The sequence below is a fragment of the Photinus pyralis genome, unplaced genomic scaffold, assembly GCF_008802855.1.
Source record: "Photinus pyralis isolate 1611_PpyrPB1 unplaced genomic scaffold, Ppyr1.3 Ppyr1.4_LG5, whole genome shotgun sequence".
Classification (NCBI taxonomy): domain Eukaryota; kingdom Metazoa; phylum Arthropoda; class Insecta; order Coleoptera; family Lampyridae; genus Photinus; species Photinus pyralis.
In genome coordinates, this window is record NW_022170596.1 from 24,261,346 (window position 1) to 24,277,866 (window position 16,521).

General features: G+C 34.6%; 3 protein-coding genes and 1 long non-coding RNA gene across 5 annotated transcripts; 2 read left to right on the forward strand and 2 right to left on the reverse strand.

Moving 5' to 3' along the window:
* The first annotated feature begins 3,268 nt into the window (after positions 1-3,268).
* On the forward strand, positions 3,269-8,117 carry LOC116172720 (uncharacterized protein DDB_G0286299-like). Its single transcript, XM_031489987.1, has 5 exons — positions 3,269-3,440; positions 3,911-3,985; positions 4,035-4,155; positions 4,205-4,404; positions 6,727-8,117. Exons 1-5 carry the CDS (start codon positions 3,384-3,386, stop codon positions 6,874-6,876), a joined length of 603 nt encoding a protein of 200 aa, XP_031345847.1. The 5' UTR covers positions 3,269-3,383; the 3' UTR covers positions 6,877-8,117.
* Positions 8,118-9,576: 1,459 nt separating this feature from the next.
* Positions 9,577-11,593, reverse strand: LOC116172723. 2 transcript variants are annotated; one of them, XM_031489990.1, is made up of 6 exons: positions 10,772-11,593; positions 10,578-10,626; positions 10,416-10,532; positions 10,169-10,369; positions 9,904-10,116; positions 9,577-9,855 (listed from the first exon to the last, which is right to left on the reverse strand). In XM_031489990.1, the coding sequence occupies exons 2-6, from the start codon at positions 10,582-10,584 to the stop codon at positions 9,689-9,691; spliced, it is 705 nt and encodes a 234-aa protein (XP_031345850.1). In that variant the 5' UTR covers positions 10,585-10,626; positions 10,772-11,593; the 3' UTR covers positions 9,577-9,688. The 2 variants fall into 2 exon arrangements, with proteins under 2 accessions (XP_031345850.1, XP_031345849.1); XM_031489989.1 differs by lacking the exon at positions 10,772-11,593 and having other exon boundaries at positions 10,578-10,734.
* Positions 11,594-11,600: 7 nt separating this feature from the next.
* On the forward strand, positions 11,601-12,061 carry LOC116172724. Its single transcript, XR_004145737.1, has 2 exons — positions 11,601-11,778; positions 11,827-12,061. It is a non-coding gene; the product is annotated as an uncharacterized LOC116172724 (long non-coding RNA).
* Positions 12,062-12,579: 518 nt separating this feature from the next.
* On the reverse strand, positions 12,580-13,922 carry LOC116172722 (pyridoxal phosphate phosphatase PHOSPHO2-like). Its single transcript, XM_031489988.1, has 2 exons — positions 13,776-13,922; positions 12,580-13,724 (listed from the first exon to the last, which is right to left on the reverse strand). Exons 1-2 carry the CDS (start codon positions 13,851-13,853, stop codon positions 12,984-12,986), a joined length of 819 nt encoding a protein of 272 aa, XP_031345848.1. The 5' UTR covers positions 13,854-13,922; the 3' UTR covers positions 12,580-12,983.
* Between the last annotated feature and the right edge of the window lie 2,599 nt (positions 13,923-16,521).

Below are 16,521 nucleotides of genomic sequence, written 5' to 3' on the forward strand. Positions count from 1 at the left end.
CACATGACCCAAAGATTTAATCGTGGTTTCCAACAGAGTCACTTTTATTTTTCGGTTTTCTCTATCAATGCATTTAACCCCCCCCCCCCCAATAAATTAAAATTGTGGTTTCTTTGATCCAAAATGGTGGCGAAGGTAGAGCAAGTTTGATGTTTAAGTTTTGGTTAATTCAATTCAAAATACAACAAATGTATAAAATTTCTAAGCACAAGAAACGGCAAACGTGTTATTAGAAGCGAAAAAATAGATTTTTAACGCATTTTTGAAAAAAATACACTATTATATTCGTTATGGCTGGCAGGCCGGCTGTCCGCGCGAGATCTCAACAACTACAATAGCTAGAGAATTCAAATTTTCACTAAACGCTTTCTGCTATAGTGTAGATGTGCAGGCACTAGTCTATTTTGAGTTAAATTACTTGTGAGATCGATAATTAAAGAAAATAATTTCGATATGGGTTTCGGAGGTGCTATAATTTGACCGTTAGATAGCGCTACCAGTATAAAAACTTATTATTTACTTTGTGATTTGTTTTACAAAATAAAGACGTACTCTCAATTGAAATTAAATCAAATTAAGTATTTAACGCAGCCGAAATTACTCGTGAGATCGATAATTTTAAACTTCGCTACTAAAATACTGACCTGCATTACCAAAAATGCGCTTTAATCATGCATATGCTGATTTACAACTTGTTTGCTATAACTGACTTTGTAAGAGACACAGAAGAAATTCCTTCCTTAGTGCAAGCGTCGACACCATAACGAACCAAATAGCAAAAAAAGTACCTCATAAGATAAAGATCTGAAAGCGACACACCCGTAGGGACGGAAAGACGGACGGGCGGGCCTACGGACGGGCACATTTTTAATTTTTGTGGCTAATCCCTTGACTCTGCGTACCGTACTCGTACTTCATTTTTCGACATACGTTTTCAAATTTCATTTATGAGAAGCATCTTCTGTTAAAATTTCAAAAAAAAAGATCCTCAAATAAAAAAGTTGAATTTGCGCTCAATCCATTTTTTCTATCTATGGGAATTTCCAAAACTGTAAGAGATACGAACGAAAGGCAAATTAGGAAAAAGTTACGCAATTAAACAATTATTTTCATACTGTAAAGGCAACTAGAAAATTCCGATTACTTCCAAAGATGTGCCAGAAAAACTGAAATTCAAACATTTTGCTGATGTTATTTGAACAGTTGCAGAAAAATAAAAAAAAACACTTTCCCGTTGCCACTCTTTGAACTCTACAATACAACGTTTCGTTTCGGATAAATCATCAGCAACATTATTTTTTTATAAGGCCCGTAAAAAAATACATACTGTATCGGGTGGCGTTTTTTATTACGAATACGATATACAGCGCGCAACAGAAATACAAAACTTGGAAACTTAAGTTTCGACAGGATGGTGCACCAGCGCACTACGCCCTAAAGCGTGCATGAATACTTATCGAACATCCATTTTTCATTTTCCAGGAAAATTTGTTAACGTTACACATGTGCAATCCATTTTTGACGTCTTACTTCAATTTCATTTCATAAGAAGAATCCTACCCTAAAATTTCAGAACGATTGGTTCACAAATAACAAATGTGAGTCGGGGCATGCGCAATAATAGTTTTACGTGTCTGCCTATGTAAAATTTACTTTTTTTGTGCATTTAATTCGTTCATTGGTAAAATCTGTAAAAATTTCAGAAAAATCCGTCCCCAAATAGAAAAGTTGCATGAACAACCTATTCGCTTCATTTCAATTTGATTTTATAAGAAGCATCTTAACGTACAGAATTTATAAACATAATAAACAACAAAAGTGTAAAATGAAAAAATTGATATTTTTATTTTTATAAACGTTAAAAAATCCCTTCTTTGGTGCAAACCGAAGTGCAAACCTTGACACCATAACGAACCAAATATAAGTCTTAAGATAAAGATCCAATAGGGACGAGCAGAAGGATGGACAGACGGACGGACGAACAAGCGGGCGGACACGCGGACACACGGACGTACAAAGTGGCAACAATAGCGCATTTTTTTAATTTTTGTCGAAATGCGCTAAAAAAACAGGTCGTTGAAATTTAGAAGCAAACAAAAACTGAGATCCCTTAAAACTAGAACTAAAACTAAAAGGGATAAAATGATGAGGACAAATTGGTTTCGAGACGGCGAATAAGAAACGGCGAGGACTAACCGTAAGAGCTGTAAAAGGGTTTGCTGCAACCTCTCATTCGCTTGACAAGTGGATGAAGATTTTATTGCAAGCGGCTGGAGTGATTACCATTTACCAATGGTTTGAGGATCCTCAGAAATTGAAACCTTTTTTCCTAAAGGCGTGAAATTTTACTACAAACCTTCATATGCCATTACCATAATCGGGTGAGTCAAGTCAGAAATTGAAACCGTTTTGAGTCCTGAAATAACTTGTTCTACACTTTAAGGGCTGATTACAGCCCCCTATCCCTTCGTGCAATGAATGGCGAGTTGTATAATAGATGGCGTTATTACCAATCGTTTGAGTTCAGTCAAAAAATTGAAACCTTTTTTCTGAAGCTAACAACACTGCATTTAGTAGGGGTCGTGATAACCCTGAAATACAGCTGATGGGTAAAATGACAAATACGTTAATAATGATCTATGAGCCGAGGTAGTTTAAGTTTTAAGTAGTTCAAATCTGATTTGATTACCGCCGCCACTGATCATTCGGGCATGTTCGGTGTTTTTGGTACTGTATTCTGGCTGCTAAGTTCACATAGGTTAAACCGCAAATTTGCGTACAAGACTTTTTTTCTTCATTTTTATTGTTATTATGTACCTAATTTAAAAGTTACTCAATGAAACACTTGAAAGTTTTCTCATGCAATGTATCTTTTAAATCTCTACGGAAGTTGCGCGACATTAATAGAGGCGTAGTGGGAGTGGAAAAAAACTGCCTACGCCACTGATCTGATCTTCATTTAAGCTTACCTAAATTTTACTACAAAGTTGGAAATAAAACGCTTATTGCACTACTTTCCATTTTCAATCGACAGCCAACCTGTTTTTAATTTAGGTACTTTGATTTTATCAACAACGTGCTTTCAATGACTCACATTTACGCTTCACAACTACAATTAGGCACATAAAATCTATTACGTAATATTTTGTTGTAATAGAAACAATGGGATTTCGAAATTATAAGTAAAATGTGGTGAAAAGGTGGATTTTAATTTACCTCCACTAATTCAAATTAAAAGATTGATGCAGTGGCGCCTCTCGCGATCACGTGACCGACGCTGGCCGCCATTTGTTTCGTGTAAACACAACGACCGGGTTGCGGAACATCTATATCTGACTTTTACAAGGAATTGTATATAAATTTGTGTTTTTACGCGTATTAAAATGTCGGACGTTGACGGAGTAAATACTAATAGTGCAACTAATGAAGAAAATAGTCAGGTAAGTGTTTTAAAATTATATTTTTCTCAAGTAGTTGTTCGAAGTGCTAGCAATGTGCACGTAATACTTCCATACTGTTAGACTGTGACTGTTCGATTTAAACCTCTTTCATGTTATCGTAGTACGCTTTACGACAGTTGGGCACGTCACATTCTAAGTGGACATCCCAGTAAACTAATAAATCCAATTATTACAAAGATTACGCTTTAGAAAGTGTAATAATAATACGCAATAATTGCATTATAAATCGAACATCGCTTTTGCGTATAACCCCTTTTGCTGCTGCAATAAATAACCTGAAAAATGCCAAATTTTCCGGAGGTATCGTATTTTCCGAACTTATCACGTAACGTACGTTTCACAACTTTATGCTCTTTCTCAAATTAAGGTAGATTTAGACGTACGCGGTTGTTTTGTTCGTTTATCTTTTGGAGGGAAAATTTAAAAAGTATAATGTTCTTGTTTTCCAGAATGACAAATCGCCAAAAGGGAAAAAGGGAAAGAAAATAGACAGGGCTCTCGAGGAAAGTGAGGCCATTACAAAGGTAATTACTCGCCTCGTGCCCGTCCGCATGTAACATTTCTCGTTAACAGGGAATCGCCCCAGAAGTCGAAGGTAGACGCGTGACACGGTCTTCGGCGAGAGGCGTTCCGGCGACACCTCCTCCACCCGCTAAAAAAGAGCGTAAGAGCTCATCGGCCAGTAAAGGAAAAGGTTTGTTTCGCTAACTTGCAGTATTCGACAGTATAACTGAAACTTGCAGGACGAGGTCGTCCAAAAACGACGGCAAAGGACGAAACCGATTCTCAAGACGAAAACAAAGACTCGGCGCCCGAAAGTTCAGAGGAACAGCCGAAGATCGACGAACCCACCGATAAAACTGACGGCGAGCCCGTCGAGAATAACACACATGCCGAGAAGGACGAATCTGCCAATAATAATGCAGAAGTGAATGATACGAAGGTACACTGCTGTTTATTTCACGTATTGTTTCTTTTGCAATTGGATATGTAAATATTTTAAAGCATCACTGTCCTTGTTGGAGGTTGATCGTAGTTGTTCTTATATTTCCTACATGCTGTGATGGTCTTTGTCTTATTTCTATGAAGGTCAAGCAGAAATTGAAACTTCCAGCATTATATGGCATAGCAGTCACCCGTAACATAGCAAACTGATTATCTTCTCTCTGAAGAGATTTATTTTGACCTATCAAGCTTAAATTTTTCAATTATTTATTGTTGTCTATTTGTTTGTTCCAATAGACTACCTGAAAAAATCCCTCTGAAAAAAATGCTCACATTACATTTTGTTTTCTCTGTGGCTATATATTTTTCAATTTTGAGTAAACTACTGAACTACTACAATGTAGTAAGGTAGGTACATCAAATCTTTTTTTTTTTTTTAGGTTTTTTCAGTTGTTTTTGTTTTTCATTTGTTCAGCAGTATGTTTATGTAGTTGTCTTACAGGTACTTTTGTAGGAAATTTAAAAAAAGTTATAATTGCACTAAGGTAAATTAATGCTTTGCTATACTATAGTATAATCATTATTAAAAAGTGTACAGTGAAAGATATTGGGTTCAAAAAAATTGGCAGGTTGAAAAATTTTTGAAAACAAACTCGACGGGTAAAATGTTTGAACGCTACAACCCCAAATCTTAATTTAAATTGTTTCTGACCAGAATGGTGGAGGTTAGGGATATCGAAAAAATTACTATTTTAATAATTTTTTAATATCAAGCTTTTTTCGTTTACAAAGAAAAAAAAATTAATTCTTTTTACCCTCTGGTACCAGTGCTGAAATTTTCTGTTTAAGAGTCAACTTCCATTAGAAAACAATAAGATTCAAAATTTGTATTCTTTTAATTTTTCTTGGTGGCAATATTAGAATTAACTTTTTTTTTTAAATACTCTTGCCTAATAAAAAAATCCAAAATTATCTCAAGTGTGACATGAACATTTGAAATTTTCAAAAAGTAATTTTGGATATATTTTCATTTAAAAAAAGGGGGCTGACACTTTGTTGTTAATTCTAAATCAATTCATTTAAACATGATTTTTTGTAACTACATAATTGATCGCATGTGATTTTTTATGACACTTTGACTTAGTGACTACAAGTCCATTACACTACTACTAGAAGGTCAAACATTAATTTCAGGAATATATACTAAAACGGTTGCTTGTGTCATATTTTGACCTTTTTTCAAAGCTCCCCTGAAAACAATGGTTGTCAAGTAAATGCCCTTGTATCATCTTAGTACACAGATCCACCACAGATTCAGAATTTTTTAAAGATTGTTATGGACAAATGCAAATTTTAGGGTAGATTCTTATTGTATTTAAATTCTTCTCTATGCACCCTCTACCACTAAATACATAAGTACGTCAAATTAGGCGGTAGACTTTCGATTCAACCAAAATTTCGTTTGGGAGTTGCGTTCCAAAAATCCCTCCTATTAAAAACAGAAAAATGGGACCATTTTTGGGTATTCCCTTTCCGATCTTGTGTATTTTTTTCCAATTCCTGCCACAAGAGTGCGCTGCTCTAAACAAGAGAGCAGAAAACATCTGATCGCAGATACAAAATTCCATGCCTGGACATGAAAATAACGTCTTAAATTTTTTGAAAATTTAAATTTTATGAAAATTCAAAAAGAAAAAGAACTTTAAAAATCTCGTATAGAAGAAATGCTTATCGGCGAAATCGTTAAGCGTCATTCAGTATTTGAGTGGAGTAGGTGTTATTTTATTCTTGGGCCAATAATAGCCAAATGAATTTTTCTAGTTGTGTCAGTTGTGGAATTAGAAAATTATATGAAAAAAGGTACTCGCAAATTTAAAAGAGGGTCATGTGACATACTTTTTGAATGTGGTGCAATCAGCTGAGAAAATTGTGATGGTGTGAAAGTTAGAAAATGGAACATGGAACCAAACATCCTTTATATAAAAACTGTGTATCGTGATGGATCCTTCATAAAAAAGTGCTCCAAGAAAGATTTTGCCAAAATCAAATATCTTTAATAATAAGAAAGTTATGAATTGTTTGCGCCAGTGATCTTTTTCTTTAAAATTGAGCTCCAGACACCTAGGGCCATTTTTTCCATCTATTAAAATACAGGGTGAATAAAAGTATCCAATTTGGACCACCCTGTACATTTAGAAATAATGTCTATAAATACGCAACCATTGATATTTGCACAATACATTTTTTAACCCACTGTTGTGGCAGTCGCGTGTGTGCGACGTATTTAACACTTGTTTGATCCATTAATTTCCGCTTTCAGGAAACACAAGAGAATGGCGCAAAAGAAGATATCGCCGACGCTCCAATGTCGGAGGATAAAAGCGAAGAATCGTCCGAGGAAGTTAGCAAAGAGAAAAATGATCTTGGAGAGTCTAGTGCGAATGCAATAGAAGAGGACAAACCTGAATAAATGTATGTGTGTGAATAAAACTTGTCTTATTATAGTAGGGTTTTGCCTATATATTTTACAATGTAATTTTACCAACTTCTAATAAATTGACGAAAACATGTCTTCAAGGTATATGGATAAATTATTGATAACAAAAATTGGTATAATTACATTTTATACAAAGTGCAAAAAATGATTGCTGTTAATATTTTTTAAGAAGAGGATAACTTAGTAATTTCAATCATTATTTTTGTTTTGTATATTTTTGTAAGACAAATTTGGTTTTATTAGTTTGTGGATGGCAACCTATTGATAAGTTCTATTTTAGAGTAGTGAAACGTACATATTGGAATATGTACCTGAACTAATTACATTTCGTTTATAACTGATCAACAAAAACTAATCGACCGAGATCAACAAATATCCATTGTTGTCGTTGCAAGCACAAATGTAATTGGTATTTTGTTACTTGCTTCATTCGCATATCCAAATTGGGAAAATAATATTCAACTATCACACAGTCATCATTCTTTCACTTGTAAATTTGACTTTTATAGATTTGTTTTAACTGCACTCATAGACTTAATAAGAATAGTTCATTATTATATTATTATTACCTTTATAGCTATTTTCGTATGGAAGGGCCATTTGTGTTTTTTTTTAAAGTTGAGTATTCGATTAAAATTGTATATTTACTGCAAGTGTATTCGTTTATTCATGAATATAAATATCAACTAATTACGTTGTATCTTATTAACAATGGTATAAAAAGTGGTAGACCTGGGCTAAGTCTGTACATAAACGATATTCCATCAATCAGTATGACCAGATAGTACAAGACATTGTAGAAAATTTATTTCGTAACTTATTGTGAAGAAAGGATTTCTGCGCAATTAGATGTTCACAAAACCCTTCTTTTTAGTTGTGTATTTGAACAAATTTTGTAATATAGGCACAGATATTAATTATGTTGCAAAGTATTAAACACCGAAGTGGTGGTGTTTGGTGCGTGAGCGGGCACATTTTGGTTGGGTTCATTTTCATTGTAAAGATACTCGGACATTTTCATAACCACTGGCATTTTTCTAACTTTATAACAAATTCTACATGTACGTTACGAATAGAATAGTTTAAGATTTGTATAGGTATTTAACTAACTTTAGACAGATTTGAGAATTAAATGTTGGTTGTAATAGCATATTCAGAATTTGTGCGATGTATGACTGAAATTACTTAGACAAAATAAAATAATGAGTAATATAGTTTTTCTTTGTGTAAAAAAACTTCACATTTTTATACCAACTGTTAATGGTATCCGTTTTTGAAATGTTCGTTTGAATAGTAACTTTGAAGAAATTGAAATCTATTCTACTGCTTGTTCAGAGTAGCGCACAATTTCTTGTAAATCCTTTTCTTTTGTACCGAAACAGCTTATAAATTATGTAAAATTTAAGCGTAATTTTCTATTGGTAATGTATTGCAGTCTTATTCTGTAATAAAAAGGTAAAATTTTTCTTTGTTTTTGTTTTGAACCCTCACATCTTGGGTTAGCAAAATTGTCGCAAACGTACTCTGGTTGTGAATATTGTTCCGCCTACACCCATTTAGGGCAACATTGAGTTTAAAAATAATTATATGTATATAATCAATGATTGGGGTGTTACTCCACACAACCCTGTATATTGCAAACTCGAAAAGCGGTTAAATAATGTACAAGAAATAGTTGCATAAGTGGAATACTATTTCAAAGAAAAAACCTAACAGTTTTTAGAGAGATCAAGATCAGATTGCATATAACATTGAAGGGTGAAAACTTCATAGGCGATTTGCGGGTGAATAGGACGTTGGAAGTGGGTACCGATAAAGGGAATGTGATAGCCTCCAACACCATGTTACTGATAGTGGTGTCAAAATATAGAGAGCAATTTTGGTTTTGGTTAAAGTCTAAAGTCACTAAAATCTAAATATTCTGTAGTATTCACTATTCAGTGAGTGATCAGTGTTGGCAGTCAACGATTTGACTATTCGGCATCGATCGGCAATTCGCTACATTGATGCCCAAAATAACAAATAGGTATCAGGTACTTAGTACTGCTACTGAGGTGAGGTACCTGCGTCCTGCCTTTCACGAAATGACGAAAATAAGAATGTTAAATTTTAAAAACAGGAATTTTTTTGCCCATAACTTTTGATTGAGACGTCTAATCGAAAAAGTACGAATCGTTTTGGATTCTACGCACCCAAATGAAAAAGTTTTTTCCCGAGAAATTTTGGTGCAGTCGATTTTTGGAAAAAAAGGAAAGTAAATACTGCCTTTTTTTTGCCCCGTAAAAAAATTGTGTCAGATCGACCGGAAAAAAATATTTTCTTATAGAATGTGGCCGGTAGAATCCATAATTTCAAACAGTTCCAAGATCGGGCTACTAGATCAAAAGTTCCAGCCCTTTGAATTTTTTGTCGAAATTGGTTTTTTGCCCATAAATATACCTATTATTCAAAGTTTTCGTTGACTAATTAAAGCAAAAGCAATAAAGGGACCTGTCAGCAGTAAGAAATAAAATACCGTTCTAATCTAATCTTTTTCGCCTCTGCAACCCAATTTCTATTTCTCCCCCCCCCCCTCTTCTAGTACGCACTGGGTGACTGTATGTGCCACGAACCCAGAATAAATTTCTGCGTACGCCACTGGACCAACTAATAGGGGTAATAATGATCCAAACATTCGTACTATATTTCTAATAAGGGAAAATAGAGAATATACAGCAAATGTACAGAGTTTGTTCTTAGCAATATAACACAAACATGAAATAATTTTTCTTAATATATATTATTGTTACACAGATCCTTCATTCCCTAAGGCTCCACTTTTAGCCTGGAGCATTCTTTTCTTTGTGATATTTCGCAATCGGCATAACAAAGCTAAAGTATTTTTTCTTTTGTGGTACAGATCAGATAAAGTTCTATGCTCATCATCTGTCAGCAAAGCTCTACCATCAAAGTCTAAAAATGAACAAAAAGTAAGTCATTTAAATAGGCCATTGACTGTACCTATCAGTATGTCAGTTTTATTCTCAAAAATAAACTTTATTGGATACGGAGACACCACTTTATCGATAATAAAGGTCATTATAAGGTGATATCGATTTGGATCTTCCACATCCTCCAAACTGATAGTATACTGAAAGTTTTGGGTAAAGTGATGCAAAGCCTTCTGAAAACCTTTCAATTTAGTTTGATTATTAATATGCGCAGCCTCTTCCTCTAAAATACAGAATTACTAGCTGCATTAGTAAAATTTTCGCTATGTATTTACCTAATTTCAATTTCTCCAAAGCTTCCTTTTTGTGTTGTAATTGTTGCGTTAAATTACGGATGTTCTCTTCTTTCACCTGAATTTGGTTGAGAAGGCCACATATCTCCTCGTCCAGTTCTTGACATTCGTTATCAATTTTACTGCTTTCTTTCACATTGACGGCAGCTGTACGCCCGTTCTCCAAATCCGAAGAAGTTAGTCCTGAAACTTAAGGTATAAACGGGAGATGAGTAAACGTGTAACCAACCTATTTTGTCATTAACAGCATCGATGAATTGCTCCTTGTAGTCTTGAATAGCATTTAGATTGTGTTCCAAAACTGCTACGTGATTATGAATCTCGTCTACGTTCTCCAAAAAATGATCTATGACAAATGGTTAAATTTGCTGAACTCGGCAACAAACCTTACCTGACATATTAACATGAATGATAAGGGTCGTTTAAAAGGGCAAATAATTCTGAAGACAAACAAATTCAAATTAACACAAAAACTAACCTCAAACAAAAACGGTTAATATACTACAGAATACAAATAATTGTACAGGGTTTGTAAAAAGTAAAGTTTTATCATTGTACATTGTTTTATTTTAAATAATAACTAACGTTTTAAGTGTCCTCTTCTGCATACATGTGTAAATAACTGCACCCGAGTTTTTCTTTTTGTTTCTCTCCATAGGTGTATTTTTTTGAGATAATTAACTCAATTTCCTCATTCTCTTCGCATTATTTGGTCTTGTGAGTCTGGATTCTGGCATATTGTCGCCTTCAAAATAGTTCCCTTGAGAAGCCACACAGCGTTAGAGAGGGCATATAATTGGCAAAATAACTGCTAAATCACACTTTATACAACAAATATCTCTACAGATAACCTACTATTCTCTGTAAACAAAGATAAATAATCAACAACTTTTTACATATAACGGCAAGCAAGTGTAATATTACATAAATTATGGAGATTCTACATCTACTCCATAAGGGCCTTGACGCAACGTAAACCGACGAACAAATTGATGAAACATTCACCTTTTATAGAAAACTATATTTATTTTTCATGTGCTAGTTCGATGATATTTGCTCTGTTTGATCATTAAAAAAATATTGATACATGTAGTATATTTTGTAAATCTATGCATACAAACGTAATGGTTTAAAAAAATAATCGACCGTTTTAATTCCCTATATATGCACTATTCGTAAAACCGAAGTAACAATGGACCTTTACAAGTAAATTCGTAGAGGTGAGTGACCTAGTCATTTTTGTTATTGTTAGGTAATTAAGAGTTAAAAAAATGGTTTCTGGTACAGCGCCTTCCCCTTATATTTATTAATCTATTTTTGAAAGGGTATCTATGTAATACGGTAAATAATAAGAGTTTGTGTTGCCTTAGTTTGTATAATGATACGACTGTAAAAATAAATTTACACGTTTAAATGCTAGTTTTCAGACGAAACGCATAGTTTAGTTTCTTTGAAAGTTTGCTACTAACTATGAAAACGTTCTGGGTACTTTTGGCAGTGGCTTTTGCCACACTTTTGGAGATCGAATCAGCGGCACCGAGATGCGTTTGCACATGTACTCACAAAGTGTGTACTACCATGATTCATCCAGCGTAAGTTGATGCGCTGTTACTCAATTTTTAATACTTATTCATTTTTAGTGCGACGTGTTTAAATTTTGCTACGCCCTGTTGCACTGGATATGTACCTGACGGTGACTGGTCACATTGTATTTTAACTTAGTCAGTGCCATTAACTTTTACCTTCGCCAAAGCAATTCCTTCCGGTTAGATTTAACAAAAAAGTGAACTGACCCTATACCTATGGGTTGTAAATACCCTCAATAGTGTACAATTACAATAGAAGCATTAAATATTTTTGTTTCTACTATTCTTACTTATTGTTTTTTTTTGTGATAATCTAGTGAGTAAATACCATAGGAAGAAACAAGAAAGAACACAAAGCGATGAAATACACAAATATTGGTCGGTACAATGTGATACTATAAAAATAATCACTGTACAAAGATCAAGATGGCGTAGCCAGTTAGCTGCAAATGATTAGCACAGCAGTTTCACCCAAAATCCCTTTCTTCTGCGACTGTTCATGAACTCTCATAAATGGTCCATACTTACTTTTAATTTAATTGCAATTTTGCCCTTACCAACATGTAATATTTATCACATTATTCCACTACAGACCTTTGAGTGACAGTACGATTATCAATCAAACTATTTGTAATAGAGCGCGCTTGGTTGCCTAACCATTAACTCTCATTCAACGACGCAATGAACTATTTCCATAAGTATCTATCTTTGGACCTTTGACTATCTCACTATGTCACTTTAGATGAGAAGTTTACAGAAAGTGAAACACGTCCGTAAGCAGTTTATGACAATGTAATAAAATCAGAATTATTATTAAAAATGTTTAATTTACATATACTCTCGCATATACTATAGTAATTTGAAGACCCTTCTACTTTTTGAAACTAAAGCTTTTCCTAGAAGCTATTGTAGGAAGGTCCTAACGATTAACATGTAATGCTCAACAGTGTAGCCGAAATATTGCATATACAGTACATTCTATTAAAGCAAATAGAATAATTGTAGTTTCCATAGCTTCTTGGTGCCTTGATGATAATTAATACACACTACAGATTAATTTTTTTTTCATATGATCTACCAACGGTAGCTGTAACGTCTTGACAGTTTTGCACATGAATTTAGACATGCTGAAAGGGTAAATTTACAAAAAAAAACAAAAAAATTTACAAATCACAGCCCAAATAAAGCAGATCCAAAACAAAAGACTATATTCAGGAATCAGTAGCGATTTTTAAAATATCAAACCCATTATTCCATTTAAATACAGAGGCCTTCATGTCGTATATTTGATTTTTATAAGGTTGCCCTTTCATTATATTACTCACTATACGAGCACAATGAAAGCCTTGTCTGCAGAAGGCGAGGTCTCCAATATTTAAATGTAACATGGGACATACATCATTCGAACCGTCACCTACAAACATAACATTTTCATAAACAACTCCTGCCAATCTCCGACTCTTGATAAAATCATCTAGAATCTGGCCTTTACAGAGGTTTATGGTACTCAATCGACATGTGTCTTGGACATGATACATTTTTATTGTTAGCAGACCATTGCGGAATTCTGCAGGATTTGTGAAAACTTCCTTGACACAATTTAATAAATTGTACTTCCGCAACCATGTGTTTATAAAAAATGAATTCGCATCACTAATTATTATAATATCGTAATCGAGTTTGTCCAATTTTTGTATTAGCTCAACCATTCCGTCGATAGGTGGAATCTCGTGAATTGTCTTCGTAATCAAAGCTTCGTCTAGATTGTTGCTATACAGCAATTCGAAAATTCCTTGCATGTACTGCGTCCATCCGCTTGTGTCGTACTTGTGGCAAGTTTCATATTTGGCAACCACGTCCGATGACAGAAGGTTTCTTACAACAATATCTGAATTTTCACTGCAAATTGTACTGTCAAAGTCAAAGGCAGCTAAACGTTTACAATGGGTCATCTGAAGAGATAAAGAAAGATAAGAAAACAAAGAAATGCCGAATTAGCTTACCGTTATTAAATTTGTATATGATTTTTTGGAAATGCAAGTGCTCACTTTTGATTTTAATAATATATGGATAAATAACATCAAAGGGAATTTAGAAAAACAATGCCATATCTTAGGTTAACTTAACACTTAACCAACACAAAAACAATAAACAAACGAAAAACGCAAACATAACAAGCAGCATTGCCAACAAAAACCTGTAGAAAACAAAAAAATACCTACTCGTAAGACAATCTACAGTGTGTCAATTTAAAAAGTGGCCAGCATTAAGAAATGCCCAGAACCGTTTCACGGAGAAATGACAAAAACGGTACTTCAACAGACCACAGCTCTCTCACCTTTTAAACCCTCTTTAAAAATTGGAAATTCCCCAAAAACACAAAGTGCTTTTAATTATAGGGTGTAATTGTGGAAAATATCCAAAAAGTTGACGACTTGGCGTTAACAAGCAGTATAGATTAAATTCTCGTTGTATACTATTATATCAGTATGACATACAATATGGAAGTTGCCATTTAAAAATGTTTGTGGCGATTTATGGGGTGCTAGTGGTGCATATACTTTTTTCAAATTTACACACTGTATAAGCATACAAGTAGACCACTAATTCGGTCCAGAAAATTTCAACTCAAAATTGGCCTTCAAAAGTTTGCTACCTATAAGCATACAAGTAGACCACTAATTCGGTCCAGGTAAATTTCAACTCAAAATTGGCCTTCAAAAGTTTGCTACTATCATATTTAACAATGTTTGTTGTGATTTATGGGGTGCTAGTGGTGCATATACTTTTTTAAAATTTACACACTGTATATAAGCATACAAGTAGACCACTATAATTCGGTCCAGGAAATTTCAACTCAAAATTGGCCTTCAAAAATTTGCTACCAAGTAAATTCGCACCATCAGGTACATTTGCCTTTGAAAGGATATGGGTTCCAACCCCAAGAGAGTTCTTGGAGAAACTTGTTCCAAAGGAAAATGTGCGTGCAATTAAGAAGTCGTGCTTGGAATAACCAACAAAAAGTATATAGTCTAGGTATCCTTAACGATTCCGACGATTTTTGTTTGAAATTGAAGACAGTACATGATTTTTCGGTCTAGGACATTAGGGCGCAAGGAGCATCGGGAGACGTTCACTCTAGCGCAGGACAATAGGGCGGCACGGCAAACGGGCGCGAAGAGAAGATGGTACGTACCATTTAGGCGCGGGAACGATTGGGCGGGGGACAAAAGGGCGCGCACCATCTGACGCGAGCTGCTTTGAGTATGTTATATATTGAAAGTTTATTAAAAAGCAAATAAAAAGTTTCAAAAAAATTGATTTGTAAACGCTAGAGCAGTTTTTGTAGAAAATCGTTTTTTCTCCAGAGGAATGTTGCATGGACATTTTTACGTAAATTTTTACGCAAATAATGTAGTAAACATAATTTAAAAAACCATAAGAGCCCCTTCGCACGACGCGTTTTTGAAGCGCTGCAGAGTGACGCGAGGGAGTAGCAAGGTAAGGGATTCTATGGCGCGTCTTTGCAGTGCTTCTATGTCGCGGGCACAACATGCTAAATCGCTCAGCGACGCTCCCAAGTGGCGTGCGACGCATTTGGCCGGGCGCCGGCAGATGACATCCGCAAAACTGAAATAAAAGTAGCTGTCACTTCCAGAGTGCATCAAAATGGACGCTCTCCTCGAACTAGACGCCATTGTTTAAGAGAACGGCGGCCTCACTTGGTTCGTAATATTAATATCTAGCTAGAGTATCTAGAGCTGAACAATAAAGCCAGGAGAATTTGTTTTCTCTTTTCTATTTCAAAATATGGTACCCTAACAGCTCTCGACGTTACCCCTAAAAAACTGCTAAGTATTTCAAAAAATTTTAATAAACCCCGGGGTTATTCACCTTTCACAGGGATATTTGACCTTTCTGCATCTTCACTCAGAAATCAAATAAAGTGGAACTGCATTTTCGGACCCAACGGAAAAGATGTCCAGCCTTATGTGGCCGCTTCTGGAAAGTCTTACTCTCTCTTTGACTTCAAACAGGTCTTGGGCTGGATCGCGACCTTCAGGAGACTCTGATAAACATATACAATATAAGTCTGTTTTCCATGAAAACTGACTTTCTAATAATGTAAAGGTATTGGTAATTTAAAAAAAGGGCCCTAAGACCGGAAATTTAACTTGGAATTAATTTGTGGCGCTTGCTAAACTATAATTAAAAATAACATGTTTACCTTTGTGATAAATTTTTTTTAGAATAATACATACAAAACTCACTGATGGGTTCATATACCTGTAGTCCTGTAGGTTCTACTACTATATTATATAGTATAAAAATACTTTTGAAATTAGTTCTCCAATACAGGGGTTGTAATTTTTGTAGTGCACCACTTATTCCTGTTTCTTAGACAGCTTTAACAACTGCTGACATTTCAATCAGCTTGATATACACGTGGCTTGACTTGACTGCCAATTTTCACCTGGCCTCATTCTAAGTTGTGTCAATCAAGGCAAGTGGCTTGGAAATCAAGTCAAGTAGTGAACGTGAATCCCTAATTAAAATAAACAGAATTACTTAATTATCTTTTAAATGTTGTATTTAATATTTAATTACAATTATAAATTTTACATTGGCACCTAAGTCGTTAGCAGCCACCACTCTAGCAAAATGGATATAACTGAATGTACACTTTAATAAAGTTTACAAACACTCTGTAAAAAAGCATTAGCACAACCATGTTCTTCTACAGTCATC